General features: G+C 38.0%; 1 protein-coding gene across 4 annotated transcripts in view; it reads right to left on the reverse strand.

Annotated features, from left to right (window-relative positions):
• Nucleotides 1–24,270, reverse strand: part of MED14 (mediator complex subunit 14) — a 76,731-nt gene extending 52,461 nt beyond the window's left edge. For 2 of the 4 annotated variants that reach the window (XM_029240385.1, XM_029240387.1), the window contains exons 1-12: nt 23,955–24,246; nt 19,341–19,367; nt 15,688–15,793; nt 10,662–10,835; nt 9,863–9,992; nt 9,271–9,399; nt 8,848–8,955; nt 8,184–8,316; nt 7,031–7,181; nt 6,478–6,589; nt 2,681–2,806; nt 788–866 (exon numbers count right to left, since the gene is read on the reverse strand). In XM_029240385.1, coding sequence (XP_029096218.1) covers nt 788–866; nt 2,681–2,806; nt 6,478–6,589; nt 7,031–7,181; nt 8,184–8,316; nt 8,848–8,955; nt 9,271–9,399; nt 9,863–9,992; nt 10,662–10,835; nt 15,688–15,793; nt 19,341–19,367; nt 23,955–24,166 — 1,487 coding nt within the window. In that variant the 5' untranslated portion in view covers nt 24,167–24,246. Of the gene's footprint in view, nt 1–787; nt 867–2,680; nt 2,807–6,477; nt 6,590–7,030; nt 7,182–8,183; nt 8,317–8,847; nt 8,956–9,270; nt 9,400–9,862; nt 9,993–10,661; nt 10,836–15,687; nt 15,794–19,340; nt 19,368–23,954 lie in introns of all 4 variants that reach the window. The other 2 variants (XM_029240384.1, XM_029240386.1) reach the window with 2 other exon arrangements.
• Nucleotides 24,271–24,322: the final 52 nt, after the last annotated feature.

A 24,322-nucleotide genomic window follows, 5' to 3' on the forward strand; every position in this document is an offset into this window, starting at 1 on the left:
CTTGACTTTCTGGTTTTAGGTTATATTTCTACTAGCTGGAACTGCCCAAAAGCGTTAAGTTATGCAAGATGTGAATTATCAACATTTAAGTATTTAAATCCCACTGAACAGTCTGGCCCCACACCCCCACACCCCCACTCCCCCACCCCGCCATTTGCCAGTTTGGTTTTAATCTCTGATATTTATTTTTATCCCTTGGAATTCTGTTTTATCGATTTAAAAAGAGTCTGTTAGAGTTGCCATGATGGTACCTTTGTGTACCAGGGTGGTAATGAAACCTCACACAATTATCTCTAGCTCCATTTTCAGTTTTATTTAGTTTAACAGTCTGAAGCATTCAAAGGATTCTGAGACAAACTGAATGACAGTATTAGAGAAGCAGAAATGACTACTCTGAAAGTGTCAGCTGGTAGATTCATACCATGAAGATTATCCCAGATAAAAGCAAATAAGACTCTACTGCAAAGAACACTAGATACAATAAAATTCATTGTGTAAGTATTTGGCAGAGTGCTTGCACAGGAGAAAATGTGAGTGTCAAAGCTGAGTGAATCAAAGCTGAGTGTCATGCCCTTCATACCTATATTTGCTCTAGAGGGGAATTTGATACAAAGCACTGCCATCTTGGACCTATTCCAAGAAAATTTAGATTCTAAGTACCAAAAGGTACTCAAGTTTCATGTCATAAACATTAAGGATAGTGGGTGATCAAGAGTAATGATGGAGAAGAAAATATTACCTTGTCAAAAGAAGTTTCCATTTTTAGTTTTGAACTAAATAAACTTACTTAAGTTGCTGAATCCAAGGAATGATCCGTTTCATATCATCATTCACAGACTTCTCCATGTCATCCAGTGTGGCCTGGTCTATAGCATAAAGTACTTCATTTATTAATTGCTTACATGAGACACAAGATATCCAGGTAGCCCAAAATTTAAATGAAAAGTATTGTTTTAGGCAGAAAGTAGTGTTATTTTTGAGTCAGAGAAAAACTAAACGGAACGCATCATGAGGCATAAATTAACCTAATTTGTTTTCCCTCTTTAACATTTAGGGAGAGTTATAGTTAAGATAATTAATAGCAAATGTACATTAGCAGGAAGAACAAGTAACAACACGGATTAATTCTTTGCCTATAGTTTAATTACCCAAATTCTTAGTCTAATTAGTTAATATTATTAATTTGTATGTATTTCAAACTCATAGTATTACTAGACTTAGAACCTTAAAAATTATAAAACTCCATTAAAATGTTTATTTATTAAACACAAATGATCTCTGGCATAAGCACGATCTGTTGGCTGAAGATGAGCTTGCTAAATGTCACTTAGAATTTTTAATGACACTAGAAAATGCCAATAATAGAATGTTGAGCAAAAAGCAAAATATAAAATGAGTTCAACTAAAGAAAAAAGTATAGAAAAAATTAGAAGAGCATTGCTATGGATTGAACTGCATCCCCCCCAAATTCATATGTTGAAGCCGTAACTCCTCATGTGATAGTGTTTAGAGGTGGAGCCTTTGGGAGATAATGAGGTTTAGATAAGGTCATGAGGGTAGGCCCTCATATAAGATTAGTGCCCTTATAAAGAGACACCAGAGAGAGCTTGCTCTCTCTCTCTTCCTGCCATGTGAGGATACAGCATGAAGGCTGATGACTATAAGCCAGGAAGAAAGCTCTCACCATAACCTGACCATGGTGGCAACCTTATCTCATACTTTAAACCTCCAAAACTGTGAGAAAATAAGTTTCTGTTATTTAAGCCACCCACTCTGTGGTTCTCTGTTATGGCACCCTGAGCTAAGACAAGCATATATCCCCTAAAAACAATAATTACCAACAGGCAACTATTTTTTTCCTTCTCTCATTTTTACATGTTTAGTTTTTCTACTTATGAGTATGTACTGTGTTAATCATCAAGAAAACAGTTAAAGTTTTCAAGAGCAAACAACAATTTCCTAACGTGTCACTTATCATTTAGCCATCATAAATGTGATGTGATTCAAAGTAATGAGGCCAGTTTTCCATAAGCAGTTCATAGAAAAATCTCTTTATAGCCATACGATATAACCAGAAAGCCTTTTCTTTTCATCAATCTATCTAGCTTAATATTAATTTCAAATGGCAAATGTGCCAATATATTCAAGAACACTATTCCATCGGCAATACAAAAACAGTAAGTTCCTAGTATTTCATCATTTCAGAACACCAACTTGGTAACAGAACATGCTAGAAATCAAACTTCAATTTCTACTGTGTTTAAGCCAGAAAAAAAAATCCTTTCCTACAGGATTCTGTACCCTGAGTCATCTGAGATGTTTATACTGTCATAAATTTGTTCTTCAGCTGTGAATGACATTAGATTGTAGTCTTCTCCATGACACCCTACTATTAGTGGTAAAATAGTTAATCTAAGAAAAGATCAGCCATCAATATTATTACTTTTACATAAGAGAAACAACATGAATGTACTTCATACTGGGAAGTTTCACTTCTGGTACAAGAGAGTTAAAATGGGCCCCAAGGAATAGACATCAGCCAGAGTTATTCCTTCCATATCTACTTTCCATACACTGTTTATACCACCTCTCCCAATACCTAATGGCAAAAAATTTTTATTCTGCTTTTGTTAAAAGTATTTTTCTTTACATTGAGTGAGTCTATCATTTAGTAACTTACCAAGTCCATAAAGCATCAACTGGAACATTCCAGAATGCAAATCTACAAAAATGTGTAGACACTCCGAATTACCACAGGGCTCCAAGATGGGAACAACAAGAGCTGGAAGTGCAGTCTCTATGGAAGCTGAACAGTTAAGAATTAAGTTATATTTCTATCTGAATATCCACCCCCTCAAAAAAATACATATATTTCTCAGTGAGTAGAAACGAACCAACTACTGAATGATCCTGAATGTTACAGGAAAAACATAATTTTGCTAAACTGGGTTAGTAATATTATGTCACTTAGTAGCTCAAAAGAAGAATGTAATCTACAAGGTGACCTGAAACAAACACACCCATCTCAAATACTACAGCAAAGAAAAAAACCCTCCAAGATTCCTTTAAAAAGGTTAAAACAGCTCGTGAAAATTTAACCTTATCAGTGAGCTGAGTTCTAGTTTTACTTTCACTCAGTAATTACTAATAAGCTAATTTGAAGGATTTTCTTTCTGATATAATGGGAAAAAAATGTTGTTTGGTAAATAGAATAAACTTCATTTATGGCCTAAATATTTTTAATGCCATTCTTCATAAAGAGAGGTTTTTCTGGCAATTAGGGCCCATGTATTTAAAAAAAACCTCTGAACGCTATTAAACATTGATTATAAAGGAAAAGATTTTTTCAAGTTATTTATGTACCTCATTTTCAAGTCACAGATGAAATAAGAACAGAGGCAACTGCTAAACACAAATTCCCAAAGCTGCCAATATACTCCTTCTAGAGTTTCACAGTATTTCCACCAGGCCCGATTAACTTTCCCCTTAATCCCACAAGTTGGTATAACACAATCCAGTAAAGGAGCAAAGTCCTGAAAGCACACCATGTGCTCATCACATTGATGACCTGCTAAAGGAATATGCTCTTCTGGTTACCACAGTCCTTTAAAGCTACACTGCAGGAGAAAGGCGGAGAGTGAGCTGAGTGGTAGCGTAGGCCCAGCCCTTCACCAGGTGTGACTTCTCTGTGCTACTTTGTTAAACAAGGACAATGACATCTTCCTGTCCACGCCATGGGTTCAGGAAGAAGCAATGGCAAGCCTGTAAAGGTGCTTTAGAAAGCAAAGTGCTCAATAATGTACATTTTCTGTATTTATGTACCAAAGAAACAAACCAAAACCTCTTGTTATAAATTTGCAACAATTAAAATAGGTGATGTTGCCACTGGTACTAGCTATACAAACAAAATAATAAATCAAAAAAAGATTGCAGGAAACATATTTAATCAGAGGAAAACAAACTGCTTTCAAGTATATCTAACATATTTGCATACAAATCTTTAACATGCAGGTCCAGCATAACTCATCTAAAACAAACAAAAAAACAGGACAAAAAAGGCACAAACGGGAATTTCTTTTACAATATTCTATCATTCAGACCAGTGTGACAAATTTAAAAAGTGCTTAGAGGTTTGAAGCAGAGTTGCTGATTTTTAAAATATATCTGTACTGTCTTAATTCCTAATGGGATACGAATGTACTCTTTAAAACAAAACTATTTTTAAAGTGTAGCAACGGAGTAAACCTAATTCTGACAATTGGGATGACAACTATAATTTCAATCTAATTAACAAAATTAAATATTTTTGAAAAGATAGGGCATCAGAGAAGAATACAGAGAACACAGTCCAAAAGACAGAAAATACTTTGATGTACATCTCTGAACATATTTTATGGCTGCCGATGTCTGTATTTTTCTTTACAGAAAATAAAATACATAAGGCCTTAAGCATTTAAAGGCAACAGGTTTTAATGGAGTGTATCCAGAATGGAGAAACTTATGGAGAATTAAAGGCCGTGCAAAATGACTGAGCTGCACACTTCTTCCTGCAGCAGGAATATATACAAATCTCCTCTTTCATTTCTCCCTATCTATTTATTGAGGACAAGATGAGGAATGTACCAACACACAATAATATAAAGTGGGAAGACTGAAGAGAAGCAACTAAGCCCAATTAGGAATGGCTGTGTGTGGTTCACAGCTTCTGAACTGACCTTGAGACCCCAAATCTGGTGCTGACAGAGCACAACCCAAGGGAGAGCACCCTGGCTTCCTAGAGTCAGGTGATGATGAGAAGGGGCCGCAGGGCAAGTTACCTTTAGTGCCTTGAACTGCCTTTTTAAAATTGCTCTCCCAGAGTCCTGCCTACCCTCCCCTGAGACATTCCCACCCCCCATCTCCCACCCTCAAGAAACCACACAATGCCCCCTGGGCTGTCTAAAACCTGCTATCTGTACACTCCCCTAGCCCTTCCTTGAAATGCTCCATTCTCCCGAGCTACTCATTTCCTCGGCTTATTCTAGTGAGGAGTTGGAAGAAAAGCCAGCTAATTAAGGGTAATTGCACTAAGGGGTTCGCAGAACAGACTATGGTCCCTGGTCCCAGCAAAGGATCTGACTAAAGCATGCTTTCCCATCACAAAAGAGATCAAGTAAGACTACATGAGAGTATAAATGCATGAACGTGAATTTAAAAAAACAGTTAAAGCATATGTCCTAAAATGGTGGGTCAGCAGACCTTTTCCTATAGCAGTCCTTGTTTCCAGAATTGTTCTGATTAAAGCAGGGCTGAGGGGCCAAACCCCACATGCAGAAACCTCCCCTCTCCTTCAAAACAGTCTCCAAAGCACCTTTCTCTAACACTGAGGACTCAACAGACTCGTAGGGCTTGAAAACCACTACTGTAGCACACTCCCACTACAGTAAGAGATCCAGGAAGAGCCTGGACTAACATCCTCAAATTACAGATGAGGAGAATGGGGCCCAAAGAATTTAAGTGACTTGTTCAAGAGCAGAAGAGCAGCTGAACCCACATCTTTTGGCTACTCAAGCAGTGACATCTCTACAAAATGCTGCTAAAGAAAAATCTTCGCAACTTACGTGAACAACACGCAAAACTATTCCTAGGTAAACACACGTTCAGTCCATTTTTCAAAGTAATTTAAATATCCCCCAGGCAATCATACTGAGGTTCTTTTTACTTACTAAGACTTGTTTACAGATGATACTAAAGTAAACCAGAGCCTATCAAAAGATCATAAACCCCAATTTTCTACAATCCCAATGATATTTTAGAATTTCACTATTTTGAAAAATTAGAAATAATTAAAATTAGAAAAATTAAGATTGCAAAAATACTGTGGGCACCAGGTAATCACAGCCAAAAACTGGGGTAGGAATAGTAAATATGCTCATTGTGATACTGTGAAACGATATTCCTAGAAGGAAAGCACTTACTTTGTAAATGACTGACCGTCCCCATACGCTCTGAATATACCAGGTAATTAGAAGATTTTTCACTATGTGTGCATATCTGTATTTCTTATTTTGAACCCTGTTAATGTATTAACAACTCAAAAACATTTTTAAAAAGACAAGGGGTATATTTTGCTTCATTCAAACAGGCATTATTTCATAAATACATTATAAATATTTGCAAAGCTGCCTTAACCTTTTAGAAGAAAAAACAAAAGAAGACTCATATTAAAATGTTAAAATAGCTTCTATTTCAATAGGAAAGAAAAGTTTTAAGGAGAGTTGATATACATACATTTCAAAAACAAGGTCAAGCTAAATGAAAACGAAGAAAGTAAGGGAAAAATTAAGACAAGCTTGGTAGATCACAAATTAAAATGCAGCCTCTACAACAAAATCAGTATATCAGGAAAAAAATCATTAAGAAAGACTCTCCAGAAAATAAAAGTGGATACTAATTTAAACAAAAGAAAGACAGAAATGCCATTTTAAAAGAACCTACAATTTTCATTGGCATTGAAGCCTCTAAGAATGGCCTTCAGTTCCTGGAGCTTCTGATGAGCTCGTGCATGGACACTGTCAATCAGGAGTTTTTCTATTGATAAATGATCAATCTGCATAAACAAGAACAGAATTGTATGTGCAATTTAAACATTTTTACTTTAAAAGCCCGAGAGTAGATTATTGTGCTCCAAGATACTTCCTTTTAGAATCACAATGATTAAGGGTTAACCAGTAAAAGAACGCAAACTTAAAATTAAAAAAATAAATTTAAATGGTATTGATAACTTAAAGGCTACAGTTAACATTCTGGCAACTATAGATCTGATCTAAATTACAGAATTTGAAAGAACATCTTAAAAATTATATTAGATGTTAAAACAACCACAACAAATGTACAAGCATAACATTCATTTAAAATAAGTTTCATAAAGGGTTTTAGGAACAATTAGGTATTTTAAAGGATTTGTGCTAACAGTTTAAGTATAAATGGTAAGTTATATTACTATATTCATTTAATCAAACCAATATTGAAATATATTGAGTTCTTTTACCTTCATGGCTCTTTCTACTAATTTGGAATCAGAAGCTGGCAAAGGAGGATCATGAAAAATCTGTAAAGGCTTGGAGACATCATTCTCATCAATTTTAATCGTAACTTTGTGAACAGATGCTGTTCCTGTTTTTCTCCCAAGAACCTGCTGACTAAAGAGAAAAAAGAAATATTAAGAATTTTTTCCAACACAGTCTGTTAACTTCTGGAATAAAAGAGAGACAGTCTATTGTGCACCTTATCCAGAGCCTAGAACATGGCAGGTCCTCACTGTTCGTTGAGGGAATATTAATATTGGGGAGACAGCTATTCTGTAATCCAACACAATATGATTTACTACATTAAAAAAAACAGACACAGAATTTAAAAATAAAACACATGCACACACACACAAAAAGGCCAAAACAATCTTTAAGCGGTGTCTATTCACCTTTGATTCCTTTACAGAAAATGGGAATCAAGCGAAGTTCAAATAGGGAATAGAGGATTGTAAAACAGCCTGATACTGATTTTCCAAAAAAAACTTCCCCAAAAGTTTTTAAAAGGTACAATTCAAAATATAACACTGTAAAAAAATATATATATATATAAAACACTGTGATAAGCAAGGATTTTTTTTAAATGATACCTGATAATCTAACCTAATGGTCTTTTAGCAATCTGGTATGAAGCCAGAGTAACCTCATCTTTAAGAATAGTAAGTTTTGAGCTTCCCTGGTGGCACAGTGGTTGAGAGTCCGCCTGCCGATGCAGGGGACACAGGTTCATGCCCCGGTCTGGGAGGATCCCACGTGCCACGTGAGCGGCTGGGCCCGTGAGCCATGGCCGCTGAGCCTGCGCGTCCGGAGCCTGTGCTCCGCAACGGGAGAGGCCACAGCAGTGAGAGGCCCGCGTACCACACAAAAAAAAAAAAAGAATAGTAAGTTTTAGTACAAATAGATAAACGTCTACATATTTAAAATATGCCATGTTCTAAGAAAGGTGTCAATTATGGATGTCCTATGTGGTTTATATACCATAGGACTTTACCATACAAAATCATGTTGCTAGAGGTACACAGAGGTATATGGTAAATCAGATGTATGAGAGAAAGAGAGAAACAAAAAGAATATTTACAGTCATTGCATGACCCCACCAGAATCAACTTTACTTACTTCCAAACTGAGAGGGAGAGGCACTTTCCTGCATGATACCTTTCCACCTGTACGAGGTCTCCCCACCGCTCTCGGATTAACATTAGAGTTTGGGAATGCAGCACTTCTAACTGAAGTGATAAGCAGAAAGAATCTGATGGATCTTGTTAAGCAAATCTAAGATATTACTACAACAGCCAGTGAAGTATAAGCAAACTTCATTTAACAAACGCTCTATTCCCCAAAAGTTGGCTATTATACTTCTCCAATGACTTATACAAAAAGTGTTGGAATTTGTGACATAATTTTAGAAAAAGGTTTTGTATTTAATTTTGAACCAATATAAACAAAATGTAAGGTCCAGGTTGCCCCTTAATTCATCATAGTTTAGAGAATATGGGTAGACTAAATGGTACTATTTTTTCTCTCCAAATAGTACTATTTCTACCTTATCATTTAAAGTTTTTACCTGCAAAGTCAATAGTAAAATTTAAAACTTCAGTTTTTACAGACATATCACTATTCTTTACACTGGCCAGTTCCCCAACCCCCGTTTCCACCCAAAAAAGGGTGACGGGGAGAGTTTAAGCTGCTCTAGTTCAGGACTAGGGGCAGATGGAAATTGTGTGTGTGTTGGGGGACACAAATTCTTTACAACTACAGGGCTCAAATTTCAGAAGGATACGCAGGCAGTTGTACATGTCCTGAAGAGGTTTCTCATCAGCAAAGAGCCTAGACTGTACCAGCTGATGGATAAAGTTGATCTGCATACTATGAACCAAGGCTCGCCCATCTTCCATTGGCAGGAGAAAAGAAGGTGGTTAATCAGAAAAGTGTACAGGTTGTGTCATAGACCAACTAAGGAAGAGTATATTCACTAACGATGAGTTTTAAAAAAAGAACTGAAATTATCTATGAAAACTAGAGAGTACACTAGAGAAACACTGAAACTTCTGTGGTCAGTAGGCAGTTACAATTATCATAAAATCTGCATCAGATTACAGGATAAATTGCTAAACACATGTATTATTCTGCAAGAATGTTTCAATAATATAACACCCAACATTTAAATCAATACATATGATTTAAATCATTATTTATGATTTACCTCCTGTTTCCTTATCCTCAACTAGAATTTCTAGCTTGAGAAGACGCCAGGGAACATCAGGGTCATCTCCCATCACAGTCAAGGTGGCTTCAAATTCTCCTTCCACTCGAAACTTCACTCGGCCATTTGCTTTTAGAAGAAGAAGAAGGTCTACTTTGCTAGAAAATAAGCAGCTTCCCACTAACCTAGAACTTTCAGTCTCGCTCACGAGAAATTTTAAATAGACTTAAGAATCTTTCATAAGTGTTCAGACAATTCACTGGTTCCTGCATAAACAGTAGCCAGCTTCCAGGTCATCAAGAAACCAAAGGCAACTCTTCTAACATCAAGGAACAGTATTTTCTTGAGGCTCAACTCTAGGACCTAGTCTCTCCTCCAGCCCCAGGTAATCTTGCCCACTCCCCAGCTTCAAATACCAGCACTGTATTTCCAGGTACTAAAGGGAAATGATATGGCACAAGTTACGGATTCAGACACCACCAAAATTGTAGGTCAAGACTTCATAAGGATATTTTAAAAGATAAAACCCCAAAAGCTGTTTGAAAAATATTCTAACGAGTCAATTCTTTAAAAATGTATTTCAGGTACATACCAACTGTAAGATTTGCTAACTGAGGAGGAAGATCTGTGGTTACAAGTCGATGTCTAAGAATCTGGTTCAGCTGGTGAAGTGTAGCTTGTTTCTCAATTTTGGTAATTGGGTCTGGAGGAATAATTTTATCCTACAAAAAAGTTTAAGTAATCTAAAAATAATGTACAAAGAGACATAATTTTTACCTGCGCCTGTTCTAACACAGTATTTTCTTACTTTACCCAAGAGAACCTCAACACTCATTTCTGCAGTCTACATCCAATAATAGTGACCATCACTATCATGCATTACAGTGTCAATGATTCCACCAGTCCCCCAACTAAGATGGTAATGCAACACGATCTTCTCCATGTTCTATTTATGAAACCAACTTAATGTCACTAGATGACTTTCACCACTTCTTAGACGTATAAAATACAACAGCACCAAGTGAGTCAACAACTACCACAACAACAAATTTTTAAAAACACTTCCAAAAAGCAACTAGCGTGCCGTATTTTCACATCTAAAATAGATGTTAAGTTACCTTCATAATTCTGTTCACCCCCACCTAAATAAATAAATAAATAAATAAATAAATAAACAAACATTTTGATAGCTACTCACATTCTGGCTCCAATTTATTTCAAACCCGCCCCCTCCAAATTTTAATTATAGAGAAAAAAGCAAACTACATGAAATATTTATTTTAAAAATACAGAACAGTTTTTTGTTTTGGCTGGGCTACTTATTAATATTGTAGAATCCAATGCCAAAGGCTTCAACTTTTGAGGGTGGGCTGGGGTAGGAATGCACTTACCCTAATGCAGGTTGGCAGCCGTGGGTAAGACCCAGTAGTCAGTACATCAATAGCATATGGGATGGCAAAACTAGGCAGGCGTGCATGGACCAGAGCATCTCTAGCTAATGAGGCCAGGCGATCAGCAGTATCCACAAACAGGATGGCTTGCTGATCTAAGAAGCTCGAGATCATCTTCAAAGCAAAGGGTATATGTATTACGCTTCCTTGAAAACCAGCCACTTTTCACTTCAAATAGCATTTACTGATTCCAGAGTAAACTCTGAGAGGAATTACTATAGCTTTTCCATACTTCAAAATATTTCATCAAAAAATTTTCCAGTAATTTGAGGAAAGAAATATTTTTAAAAACCAGTAATTTTCTATCAATTTAAATAAAAGGTTTCCCGATTCGTTTCTCCATCTTTAACATTACACATACATATGACAAGTTAGGAAAAATAAATAGAATACAATGCTTTTTCTCTTTCAGACTTCTAGAGTTGATTGGTAATAAAGGAGACATAAAAGCATGGTCTCCTGGACCCAGACTGCCTTGGTCTCAACTTTAATTCTGCAACTCACTAGCCCTATAACCTTGGGCAAGTTGCTTAAATCCCTCTTTGCCTCAGTTTTTTCAATATAAAATGGAGATGATTTCCTCCCCCTCATAAGGTTGTTCGAGGATTAAGAGTTTATGCATATGAAACCTTTAGAACAGTGCCTAGAACATATAAAACACACAGTAAACATTGTCCATTATGAGATCTAGGCCAACTTCACGTCCAATATAGAAATCCTTTCCATCAGCTGTCTACTCAATGCATTTCACAAGTGTGCCTAAACTAGTAGAGGTCATCATGAAGCTGAAAACTACTTCCTTTCTGGAACAATACTTAAAAACTTAAAAGTCTTTCACATCCTTCAAACAGGGGAAGCCCACTCTATCTTCAAGCTGAACATTCCAAATTCCTGACTCACCATCCCTATTCCACTGCCTGCAAATGCTCCAGTTTATCAGTGATCAACTTAAAATATGGTATCCAGAATTAATAACACATCATGCACACATAATGCCCTACATTTTCTCAGTATTCCCACACTTATTTTATTATCTGATTTTCACGACTCTAGGAAATAGACAAAACAAGATAATTACTATTATCTTAGAGATGAGAAAATTGAGGCTGAGGTTTAGACACTTGCTCAAAGATAGTGAATAATCAGAGAAGCTGGAACCAAAAAATGTTTTTTCTAACTCTTAGTTAGACCAGCACAGCCCCTCAGAAGTGCTACCTTCCATGACTAGTAAAATGGAGTTCTATTAACACCACCAACACTAACTTCTTACCAGCAGCCACGACACTGCTAACACACAGCAAGCTTGAAGTTAACTAAAAGGCCTTGATCTTCTGAGCATGAATCTCTATCAAGCAAGGTCCCCTTTCCCACCCTGAACCTAAAGCATGACTGTACTCTGATTTTTAACATATTTGAACCCTGCTTCTCTCAACTTCCGTATAGGTTTTTGCTCAGATTTAGGTCATCCCAAGTCTCCATTCACTCAAGACACTGTAAAAATGCTTAGGCCAAAGAATACTAAAGATTTCCGTCCAGGAAGATGTGCATCAACCCTAGTGGGGTGCCACAGTTCATCGAGCCTACATCACTCCACCTTAAATGAGGGTTATTAATGAAACCCTCTAAACTACCTTGCTCAACTCAAAATAAACTAGCTCCAGCTATATTTCTTTGACTTCGAAATCAAATTAATAAAGATAAAAGTTTAGTTTTGAGTTACTTATTAGTGAATCCATATAGGTCCCTAATAATCATGCTCTTTTTCTATTCTTAAGTACTCACATACCAACTGTTGATATGATTAATACCAATCTCCTTTAAAATTTAACTGAGCACCAAAGAGACACTTCTCTAAGGAAAATATACAAATGGCCAAAAGCACATGAAAAGACGTTCAACATCACTAGTCATCAGAGAAATGCAAACAAAAGACACAGCGAAGTGCCACTTCACACCTACCAGGAATGGCCAGAATCAAAATGTCAGACAATAACAAGTGTTGGCATGGAGCAATTAGAATCCTCTTACATTGCTGGTGGGAATGTAAAATAGTAGAGCCATTTTGGAAAACAGTCTGGCAGTTCCTCAAATGATTATTAAATATACAGTTACCGTATGACCCAACCATTCCACTCCTAGGTATATACCCAAGAGAAATGAAAACACATGTCCACAGAGAAACTTGTATATGAATGTTTATAGCAACATTATTCATAATAGCCAAAAACTGGAAACAACCTACAAGTCCATTAACTGATGAACGGATAAACAAAATGTAGTAGATCCATACAATTCAGCTATAAAAATGAAGTACTGATACATGTACAAGTACAACATGGATGACCCTTGAAAACATCATGCTAAATGACAGAAGCCAATCACAAAAGACCATATATTATGATTCCACTTATATGAAATGTTCAGAATAGGCATATTTATAGAGACAGCAGAGGTTGCTTAGGGCTGGGGGGTACTTGGGGTGATAAAGGGTAATGATTTTCTTTTTGAGGTGATGAAAGTGTTCTAAAATTGACTGCTAATGGTTGCACATATCTGTGAATATACTAAAAACCACTGAATTGTACACTTTATTATTACTATTTTTTTTTTTGGCCGCACCGCACAGCATGCGGGATCTTCGTTCCCTGACCAGGGATTGAACCTGTGCCCCCTGCGGTGGAAGCGCGGAGTCCTAACCACTGGACCACCAAGGAATTCCCAGAATTGTACACTTTAAATGGATAGATTGTATGGTATGTGAATTATATCTCAAAATTGCTTTTAAAAAAAGCTCAAAGAGGAGAGAGATATTTTTTCTTTTTCTTAGCTAAAACATTATCCAGGCTGCTTTACCATTAGTTAGAGTTCTATAAACCGTGTATTTATACACTCATCTAAACACTTTATATGTCTGGCATGGCTAAAGGTCATTATCTATTAAGGACCTCTAATGAGTCTAGTTAAACAATCATTAGGTTGAGAACACAAGTGTCAAAACGTGAACAATCCTCTAATTCTCCAGCTGATGGACTTTATCCCTGACAAAAACACATCTCTGTATCTACATTCACAAAACAAAAATACCAAAACTTTATGTATAAAGTTCAATATGAGACTTTATTCAGAATGCGACTTACTGGAACAGCCAATTCAAAAAACTAATAGGAAAATACTATACCATGAATTAATGAAAGATAAATACAATATGCCTCAATATCAAAACCAAGAGTTTTGGATTTTGCTTGATATTATTTTAACGACATACAGCTCAGTAGTATCAAACAGGTAATTTAAATACCCATTAGGGATTTAAAGCTAGATTTGAAAAATTGAATACTTGGATTTTATACACCTCAGTAATACTTAACTCTTCACTGAAAGTCTGAATACCTTTAGGAAAAGATTACCTCAAATTAACTAATTACTGAAAAGAAACCTTAGGCTTCTCAGAAATACTATACCATGCTTCTCCATTTTGGCCAAAACAGATTCATTAGACTTGGTGCCCAAATTTGCAAAACAATGAAATGAATTGTAAACTTTCTGGTAAATAAGCTTGGAATAAGCCTGTTTATTAATATTTATAATAAAAACTATCCTTTGATGACAACATGAATAAAATAACTTTTTCCCCCATAAAGAAAATTCAATATATGGTACAAAATATCCTCCCCCTTTGATCAATGCTATATAAAAGGATGATACCAGCTTACTCCTAGAGACAAAAGATCTGGCTAGAAATGTGTCTTCTTTTAACTTTCAAAAAATATATTATTCTAGAATTTTAAATTCTCAACTTCTTCAAACCTCTTTTTTCCTTTCACTTTAGCAATTTTCACATAAGCTTTCTTTCTAATGATAAGGGAACCTAGTGAAACTGAGGATAGCAAATGCACTGGGCTAAAATTGAGGCGAGATGTCAGAAAATCATATGCAGAAGCACACGGTGTTGTAGATTTCTTTCTAAAGGGAAATTTTATGGAATATGCAAACCCCAATACACCTGCAAATGTAAAGTTACTATAAAAATATTTCAACTTAGCTTGTCAGGGTGCAAAAAATAAATTATGGTGGATATATAAATGCTCTCATTATTTTAAGATTTTATTCATTTTATTATAATTACTCTACCCTTTCCAATATGAAATCTATTCTCCTCATTTTGTGTCTCATCTGTTAACACCATATCATCCTCCCCAAGTTATGAGCACAATAGGCTAACACAAGATCCCTACTGATGTTTCTCCTCCTTAACATTTCTTGAACATAGCTTAAAACTTTTGTTGGGGGTAGGGGGTGCATGTTTTGGAATCTTTGGTACACTTCGCTACAGGTCACTCCTTTGAATTCAAAAGAATGACTCAACCAACAGTCAAAAGACCATGAGCTTCCTGAGGGCAGGGACTATGCCTTATTCAAGTCTCCATCCACTATGCCTTATGCCCTGTGTGCAATAAAGGGTTGGAGAATGAACAGATGAATAAACAAAGGGACAGATAAGTGCTATCGTCAGCTCTGGGGCCTTGAAAAAGCCATTTAACTTCGAGGAACCTTATTTCCTCATCTGTAAAATAAGAAAAGACTGACTCTGCCATTCTCAAAGGGTTGTCAAGAAATCAACAGGCAAATTTAGGGAATACTTTGCAAACTCTAAGGAAGCATACGAATGTAAGCTAACCATTTTCCCCCTTTAGGTCCAGTCTCATATTTAATGTCTTCTAGTGTAATGACATCTCCAGATATGGCCTACTCTTTTTTCTGATTAGGTGTCCATAAACAAATACTAAGTTTCTACAGATATATACTATACATTATCATACAGAAATAATGATTACTCACATAAGTAATGTATCCCAAAACATATCAGCAGATATAAGTTAGAGCTAAAATTAGAAATTATGCCTATTACAAGTTAACATTCCAAAAAAGTTATTTTATATAAAATAAAGTCAAAAGTTTAACTCACCGCACATTTTTCCACTTTGCCAGCATTATTAGCCCATTTTACTAAAGCTAATAATCGAACAAAGAGTTGGCGTGTCCGGCTAGCAAACTGCACTATTTCTATTTTCCTTTAAAATAAAACAAAACAACTCTTAATGAACCAACAAATTTGAAGGAGTATTTCACAATTTATTTTATCTGAGCTAAAATATGAATCAGTCTTTGTTTACAACCATTACAATGAAATGAACCACCTAAAATATTTATTTAAATATGAATTGTCACATTTTGTATACCACCTGCATATACTTCATTTTCTACCTCAGAGTAACATCTCCAATAGAATGCTTAAGCAATGAATCACATTTTCAAATTAATTTTATACTGCAATAAAAGTTGTTTACTAAAATATACTAAATTCACAAATATAAAATGATTATATAGAAGTTAACTGGGTCACAAAGGGGACCAAATTATGGTTTGAAGTTGAAATTATGAATTAGTAACCTTTCTGGTAAGGGAAAGGAAGTGAAATAGCTCTTTACCAAAACTTGAAACTGTATTATTTCTACAAAGGCAAGGGCCCATTTCCCATCTTGCAAGAGCAAGATTTATAAAATTGAATAAAGAGCTTAACTATGCAACTCTTGACCAAACTAATTTCAGTAACAAAGTACTAAAAATAAAAGCTAAAAGGTCTGTCCATATCTATTTTTATGCTATACCCACTACAATGCTTTTTCTCCCCATTCTCATCAGTATTTTTATCATCTCCTCATAAAGGCTTAAAAGCTTTACTAAAAGCTTTACATTGTCAATCAGCATGTTAGCTAGACCTCTCAACTTCATGTCAGCTACAAAACTGATAATCATACCTTTCATGGTTTACCTTATGACACACAAAAAAATATTCGACAGACCAGGACTGATGACAGGCCCCAGCAAGACACCAACCTCCCTCCAAGTGGACTCTGACATATTAATCTTGTTACAGCTGTTCACTGACCTGTAGATCCAACCCACACCTCTGTATCTCACCAACAGCAATACCATGATGCAATGCACCAAAATGAAAGTTTCTGCTGAAGCATAATCCTAACTGAAGACCACAGAGTCTAGATCCTATTGAGAGCATACATAGCCCACAAACAACCTGAAAGACTTCCTTAAGGTTCAGCCTGCAATATGATTATTGGTAGTAGAAAGAGAAGAATCAAGGACACTGATACAATTATGACTCTTTGCCAGGGTCTGTGAAGGATCCTTAGAGATGAAACAAGCAGAGAGCATCACAGGCAAGACTGGAACACAGCAGAAATGTTAAATGTACACTAAGATCTGGCAGTCATCTCAGTGCTAGGAGCCTCAGTGCTGTCATTCTAACTCAGCAACGGCTTACAGAGGATGTGAGGTCTCTTCTCTCACAGAGTAAACATATTTGTATATTACTAATTCCGTTGCCAGAGGAGCTCCTCTACTGGAAAGGAGACATCCCCCTTTGTAAACTATTTTCATATGGTTTTTTCTTGACACCACGCTGTCTCAAGTGATAGGCAGCATGAGTTGGTTTTCCAAGGCCCAGTTTCCCTTCCTACCCCAGAGTGGACAGAACAAATCCTGATTTTCTTTTTTTTTTTTCCCAAATGAATGCATTGTGGGTATTTTATTTACTTTTGGCTGGTGTCAAATATATTTTTTTAACATCTTTATTGGAGTATAATTGCTTTACAATGGTGTGTTAGTTTCTGCTTTATAACAAAGTGAACCAGCTATATGTATACATATATCCCCATATCTCTTCCTTCTTGCGTCTCCCCCCCTCCCTATCCCATCCCTCTAGGTGGTCACAAAGCACCAAGCTGATCTCCCTGGCTGCTTCCCACTAGCTATCTATTTTACATTTGGTAGTGTATATATGTCCATGCCACTCTCTCACTTCGTCCCAGCTTAACCTTCCCCCTCCCCTTGGCCTCAAGTCCATTCTCTAAGTCTGTGTCTTTACTCCTGTCCTGCCCCTAGGTCCTTCAGAACCTTTTTTTTTTTTTTAGATTCCATATATATGTGTGAGCATACGGTATTTGTTTTTCTCTTTCTTACTTCACTCTGTATGACAGACTCTAGGTCCATCCACCTCACTACAAATAACTCAATTTCGTTTCTTTTCATGGCTAATATTCCATTGTATATATGTACCACATCTTGTTTATCTATTCATCTGTTGATGTACACTTAGGTTGCTTCCATGTCCTGGCTATTGTAAATAGTGCTGCAATGAACATTGTGGTCCATGTCTCTTTTTGAATTATGGTTTTCTCAGGGTATATGCCCAGTAGTGGGATTGCTGGGTCGTATGGTAGTTCTATTTTTAGTTTTTTAAGGAACCTCCATACTGTTCTCCATAGTGGTTGTATCAATTTACATTCCCAACAACAGTGCAAGAGGGTTCCCTTTTCTCCACACCCTCTCCAGCATTTATTATTTTTAGATTTTTTGATGATAGCCATTCTGACTGGTGTGAGGTGATACCTCATTGTAGTTCTGATTTGCATTTCTCTAATGATTTAATGATGTTGAGCATTCTTTCATGTGTTTGTTGGCAATCTGTATATTTTCTTTGGAGAAATGTCTATTTAGGTCTTCTGCCCGTTTTTTGATTGGGTTGTTTGTTTTTTGATATTGAGCTGCATGAGCTGCTTGTAAATTTTGGAGATTAATCCTTTGCCAGCTGCTTCATTTGCAAATATTTTCTCCCATTCTGAGGGTTGTCTTTTTGTCTTGTTTATGGTTTCCTTTGCTGTGCAAAAGCTTTTAAGTTTCATTAGGTCCCATCTGTTTATTTTTGTTCAAATCCTGATTTTCATTTCCTTCCTTAAAAACGGACCAGCCAAACCATAATACAGGTATGCTTCAATTGTCTCTTCCACTTCTATCTTTTCGATCTATGTCTAATTCTCTCAGAAAGGTCACTGGGGGTAGGGAGTGGAGCATAGTCACTAATAAATGCTAAAATCCGCCCTAGTGACTTGGTATTTAATAAAAAGATCAACCAAGGAGCATAAGTAGTTCCAAATATAGAGTCAAGTAGCCTATACTGTAGCCACAGTTTAAATCTCCATCACCTAATTTCTTTGAAAGCTTAATTTATCTTGTTCCTTTGGACTATGGAAACATACTAGCATTTAGAAATGTCTTAAGCCCCAAACTCCAACTGAATCAAAATTGTCTTAACTATAAAACAGCAATAGCAGTAGACAAATGTCCACTCTCTATAGATATCTAATAGCATCATTGCAGCAAGTGATAAATTAGCAGCAATCTTTCTAAAGTCAGTCTCTTCCTCAGCTTTCTCCATTTAGTTCTGTATTTTCTACATCTTCCTACCCCCTCAGGCACTTGACCTGGTCAGTGATTCAATAAAGATTTCTAGAAGAGAAGGTCCAGAGCTGGCCTCATACCAAGAATTGTCGAGGATGAGGAAATTATATTTCCCAGGGCTCCTTAAACAAATGGTGTGAAGTCACCCTAGGCTCTCTGCGCCTATGTTCCTGGTCCACAACTCTACCACCCATACCTACACATACCTCCCCACCCCGCCACTTTCTCTCTCACTCACACACACACATACTCATAGATATATCAACACAGACACAGATTTAAGGTTTTTTTCATACTCACCTTTCCACATCAGATTTCCTTGGCAGTCTAAGAAGAAAAAAAAAAGAAACTGACTAAATACATGCACACCTTCATTAAAATATGATAATGGTCTTTACTTTGACTTATTAAATACCTTAGTATTTCAGAAAAACTGGATAAATAGACACTACAGGCTTGCGTGGCTCCCTACGCTTTTTTATTTTATGAGTTTCCGGCAATATAGCTACAAAGGAAAAACTAACAAAGGAACATTTCTCTCCATTCAAAGTGCTTCAAAAGATACTGCATGAACCTCAAACATTTAAAAAGACCAAGTCTTACCTTAGCACACTACATCATAGAGAGTCAGAGAAAATATTCTTTTAAGACCAAAATGATCATGGATGCAACGTACTACTTAGTTGCCAGCCTCCCCATATTCAATGGAACCTTGCTTCCAAGCACTAATCCCTCCATGTTTTGTTATGGTGGGCAAAACTAGAAGCTAGGCACACAAAAGGGCCAGCGTCAGCCAAGGGATGTACAGGAATTATGATGTTGCTTGGTTAGATGCAAATGATTACTTTTAAACAGCTCCAGTGAGATTTTGATCTCTTTTTTGCTAGTTCTCCAGTACGAAAGCCAGCAACCAATGTCACCCTTTTCCCTGAAATTATACCATTTAACGCTCTCACATCCACCGATGCTTAGAAAGATCCTGATTTGCTTCCCGAATCACCACATTCTGTAAACCTCTATCCTATGGTCCAAGATTCAACAGCCTCCCCTATATCTAAAGCCTCCCCTATATCTAATAGGCTCTCGAAGAATACACACTGAACCGCTTAGACCCTCTTCCCCCCGACATGCCACAAGTGCGGAAAAACTAAAACCACCGCCAGAGATTCGAGGTACAAGGAAGGGAAACTATTAAAATGAGCTCTGACTTAGAGTTACCTACAATTCTTCGGGTAGACAATGGGATGGAAGCTCAAAGTTATGATCCAAGTGATACAAGAAGCTAGATAGGAGCTAGAAGGGCCAGCAGATCAGAGGATGAAGCAAAAATTAAGGCCTTATTATAAGACTGCAAGTAAAAGCAGCTACTGGGAAGTTCCTATACCTGTGAAAGATCCAGAAAACACTCCTTGAGAAGACTCCCCTGTCCTCAAGAGAGGGAGAGAATGAGAACCATGGATACTTGTATGTGAGAGAGGGAGAAAAACAGAAGAGTAGAGCCTTTGGGGGTAGAAAGAATAAGAATCATTGTTCTAGCCGCCGCCCCGCCCCCCCCAGAGACCCTAAAAGGATCATCTCTTGCCAGAGGTGGTGTCATTTCAGGGACAAAGGACAGGCTTTGCTGCCTACATCTCTCCACCACCCCCCACCACCCCCACCCCCCCGCAATTCCTCCTAATCTATTTAAAATTCCTTTATGGATGACAAATCCACCACTTGGGGCAAAAACCAACCCTAAAGGGCGAATCTTTGGAGGAAGTCACAGAAACCTTGTTTACACCAAAGCGTTTTAAGACAAGTTTACATGACTGAGATCCTAGCATTTTCTGATTTTAATTAAAAGAGGTTTTTAAAAGGAAGAACCTAAGTCTCTAAAAAATCACAGCAGAATGTAAACTTTAAAATGAAAGCATGTATTACATGAGTCGGGGGAGGAAATGAACAAGCAAAAGGAAAAAAAATAGAAATCTGGGACCAAAAACAAACCACCTTTTTTACTTTCAATAGTCCACAGACAAGCATCAAATGTGGCAGAAATAAGACTCAAAGTATACCTTGAACACTGGTTTTATATTAATACATTAATCCTGGCAGTTTTTACCTGGAACAAGGAAAAATACATGATTTAGGAACTTCCAAGGTATATTCCTAAACCAATTTTGGTTACCACAAATCAAAAGAGAAAAAAGTTATTTTATATACCTAGGTATCAAGAGCAACAGTGAATTTTCCCCTTAAATTCCCCAGGTCTACAATGACAGGTGCCCTGACTTAGAACAGTTATTGTTCTAAGCCCTGGGGAAGGTAGCAAACAACTCAAAATCCCTGTCCTCATAGAACTTCCAGTGAGGAGGAGACAGACAACAAACAGTAAGTGCTGTAGAAAAACAAAGCAGTGAGTAAGAAGGATAGGTTGAAGGGGCAGAGTACTGCTCATGGGTGATCACCAAAACGTCTTTCTGATAAGTTACATCTGAACAAAGACCTAAAGGAAATGCGAAAGCAAGCCACACACATTTCTCCGAGAAGAGCAAAGGCTCTCAGGTGGAGTGTGCCTGACCCTATCAAGAAAGATCAATAAGAATAGCGTGGCTGAAACAGAAGAAGCAAGGAGAGTATTAGAAATGAAGTTAAAGAGGTAAGGGAGAGAAGACACATCATGTAGGATATTAAAGGTAGACCACAGTCTTGGTTTGCTCAAGATAGTCCCGGTTTATGCCTGTCGTTCTGCCATTGCTATTAATAGCACCACCTTTCATGCTCAAAAGTGTCCTGACTTGGACCATAAATTTTATGGTCACTCTCTATATAGGTGACTATAAAAAGGTTTTACTCTAAGTGAGATGGGGAACCACGGTAAAGTTGTGAGCAAATAAGTTTTAAAAGGATCATCCTGGGGCTTCCCTGGTGGCGCAGGGGTTGAGAGTCCGGCTGCCGATGCAGGGAACGCGGGTTTGTGCCCCGGTCCGGGAAGATCCCACATGCCGCGGAGCGGCTGGGCCCGTGAGCCATGGCCGCTGAGCCTGCGCGTCCGGAGCCTGTGCTCCGCAACGGGAGAGGCCGCAACAGTGAGAGGCCCGCGTACCGCAAAAAAAAAAAAAAAAAAGGATCATCCTGGCTATTTTATGGAGGAAAAACCGTAGAGGGGCAAGGGTAGCAGCAGAGGCCCCAGTTAGCAGACTACTGCAGTAACACGAGCAAAAGATTAACACTTGATGCAAACGTTGAAAAGTGGTCAGATTCTGAAGTCAGAGATGACAAGACTTGCTAATGTACTGAGTGTGGGATTGGAAGAAAGAGAAGCCAAGAATTACTCCAAAATTTCTGGCCTAAAAGCATCAAAAGGAAGAATGGAGGTACTATTTAGTGAGATAGGAAAGTTTTGGGGGCATCGAATGGAATCAGGAGTTTGGTTCTGGACTTGGTCCACTGAAATGCCCATTAGGTACTTAAACGTAGGCACCTGGATAGAGTCTGCAGCTCAGTGGAGACGCCTGTGCTGGAGAAATAAGTATGGGAATCATCAACCTATAAAGGGTGCAGGATGAAGTATAAAACTATATACTCAATTCTACAGCAATAAAATGTTTCTTTTCATAACTAAGTCCTGAAACAGTAACAACAACACAATTCAAAGAAGTGCTACAAATGCCCTATGGAGAAACAAATTATACAAATTACACAAACACTGATGGCGGCAGTTTTCAACAGTTTCCCATAGCTCTACATAGGACGGGTACATGATATTTTCTCATGGATACTCAAATTCTTATGAAATCCAACAACTAATGGTGCAGAGAAGTATATTACCACAATAATCCCTCATCATGACAGCGATTTAAGTTTCTCATTACATGGGCGCGGCGGGGGGGGGAGGCTTCTTTCTGTAAAGTACAGTATATCAAAATTCTCAGAATGATGTTTTACAGGAATAAGTGGAGCCTATTCTAATTCTTTAAGTCATCTGCAAAAAAAAATATTGTAACAGTCTCTAGCAACAAATTACTGTGACACTGCACAGCCTAATACCTACATACTCGTGTATTTCAACTGAATACACTGATCTGGAGCCTACCAATAGATAAAAGATAAAAACGAATCTAGATGAAAACTAGTAATTCTTACTTTTTCTGAACATGAATTTAAACATGTAAAACAGCAATTCAAGTATATATACCCCTAAAATTTAGTTTCTTCACACACCTGAAAATCTTTACAGTGTATTCCGATCCTATTCTGAAGAGATTAACACCCTAATCATGTCCCAAGGCATTTCACCCGGTAACTTGGTGATTTATAAACTCCGTTCATACCCCAAGAGACAATAACAGCAGGCTAGTTACAAAAAAACCTTACACTAAATGCGTGAAGACTTCAGTCCCAAACGTTCCAGAAAAACAAACAAACTTGGAATCCAAAATTTCACATTATTTTATACACAATACATCTCCTGAGTTCAAACTTTGTCAGGAGTAATTACAACCCACATTTAAAATGTACCGTAAGAAGCTGTAAAACAATTTCTCACCTTTGGGTTTTTTGGGGGTTTTTTTGGTAACTCGAATAGTATGTATTCCTAAACCGTAATCGTGGGGTCTGGGCTAGAAAGCTTCCAACCAAGAAATCAATAGGGTTCAGCTGGCAAATCGAGCAAAAATTCCAAGGACTGGCTTTTCAGGGAGTCTAACAACGTGCATAATTCACAAGTCTCGGCTGCTTCATCTCCAGAAAGACCCCAAACGCAAAGCTTCTCCTCCACCTCCGCTGGGCCCCAAGAGTTCAAAAATTCTAGACTAAGCAGTCCAGCAAAGAGGAGAAAGCAGCAGCCTTTTGGGGAGAAGGAGGTGCGAACCTCTCAGCCGGCTGGGCGGGAAGGGGGGGCTGGGGAGCAGGCGTGGATTTCGCGGCACTTACAGATCAGTCAGCACCATGAGCTCCGAGTAGGCCCGGTGCAGCAGAAATTCGATGAGGGTGCTTAGCCGGTAGCCAGGGCTAGCCGCCGCCGCAGCGGCCGCCGCCACGGCGGCTCCCGGAGGAGGAGGCGCCGGGGCTGACGCGGGGCCGCTGCTGCCCCCTCCGCCGCCTCCGGGCGGGACCAGCTGGTTCTCCAGCTGCACTGGGGCCATCGCGGCGCAGAGCCGGGCTTGGCGCAGCGGCACAAGATGCGGACCTCGAGTCTCCCTCCCGGGCGCTCGGTCACCGCGCCGATGTGGGCGCGGGCGGAGTCGCCGCCGCCGCCGCCGCCGCCGCCGCCGCCGCCGCCGCCGCCGCCGCCGCCGCTT

The sequence above is a fragment of the Monodon monoceros genome, unplaced genomic scaffold (assembly GCF_005190385.1).
Source record: "Monodon monoceros isolate NGI ecotype Baffin Bay Population unplaced genomic scaffold, NGI_Narwhal_1 Super_Scaffold_22, whole genome shotgun sequence".
Lineage (NCBI taxonomy): Eukaryota > Metazoa > Chordata > Mammalia > Artiodactyla > Monodontidae > Monodon > Monodon monoceros.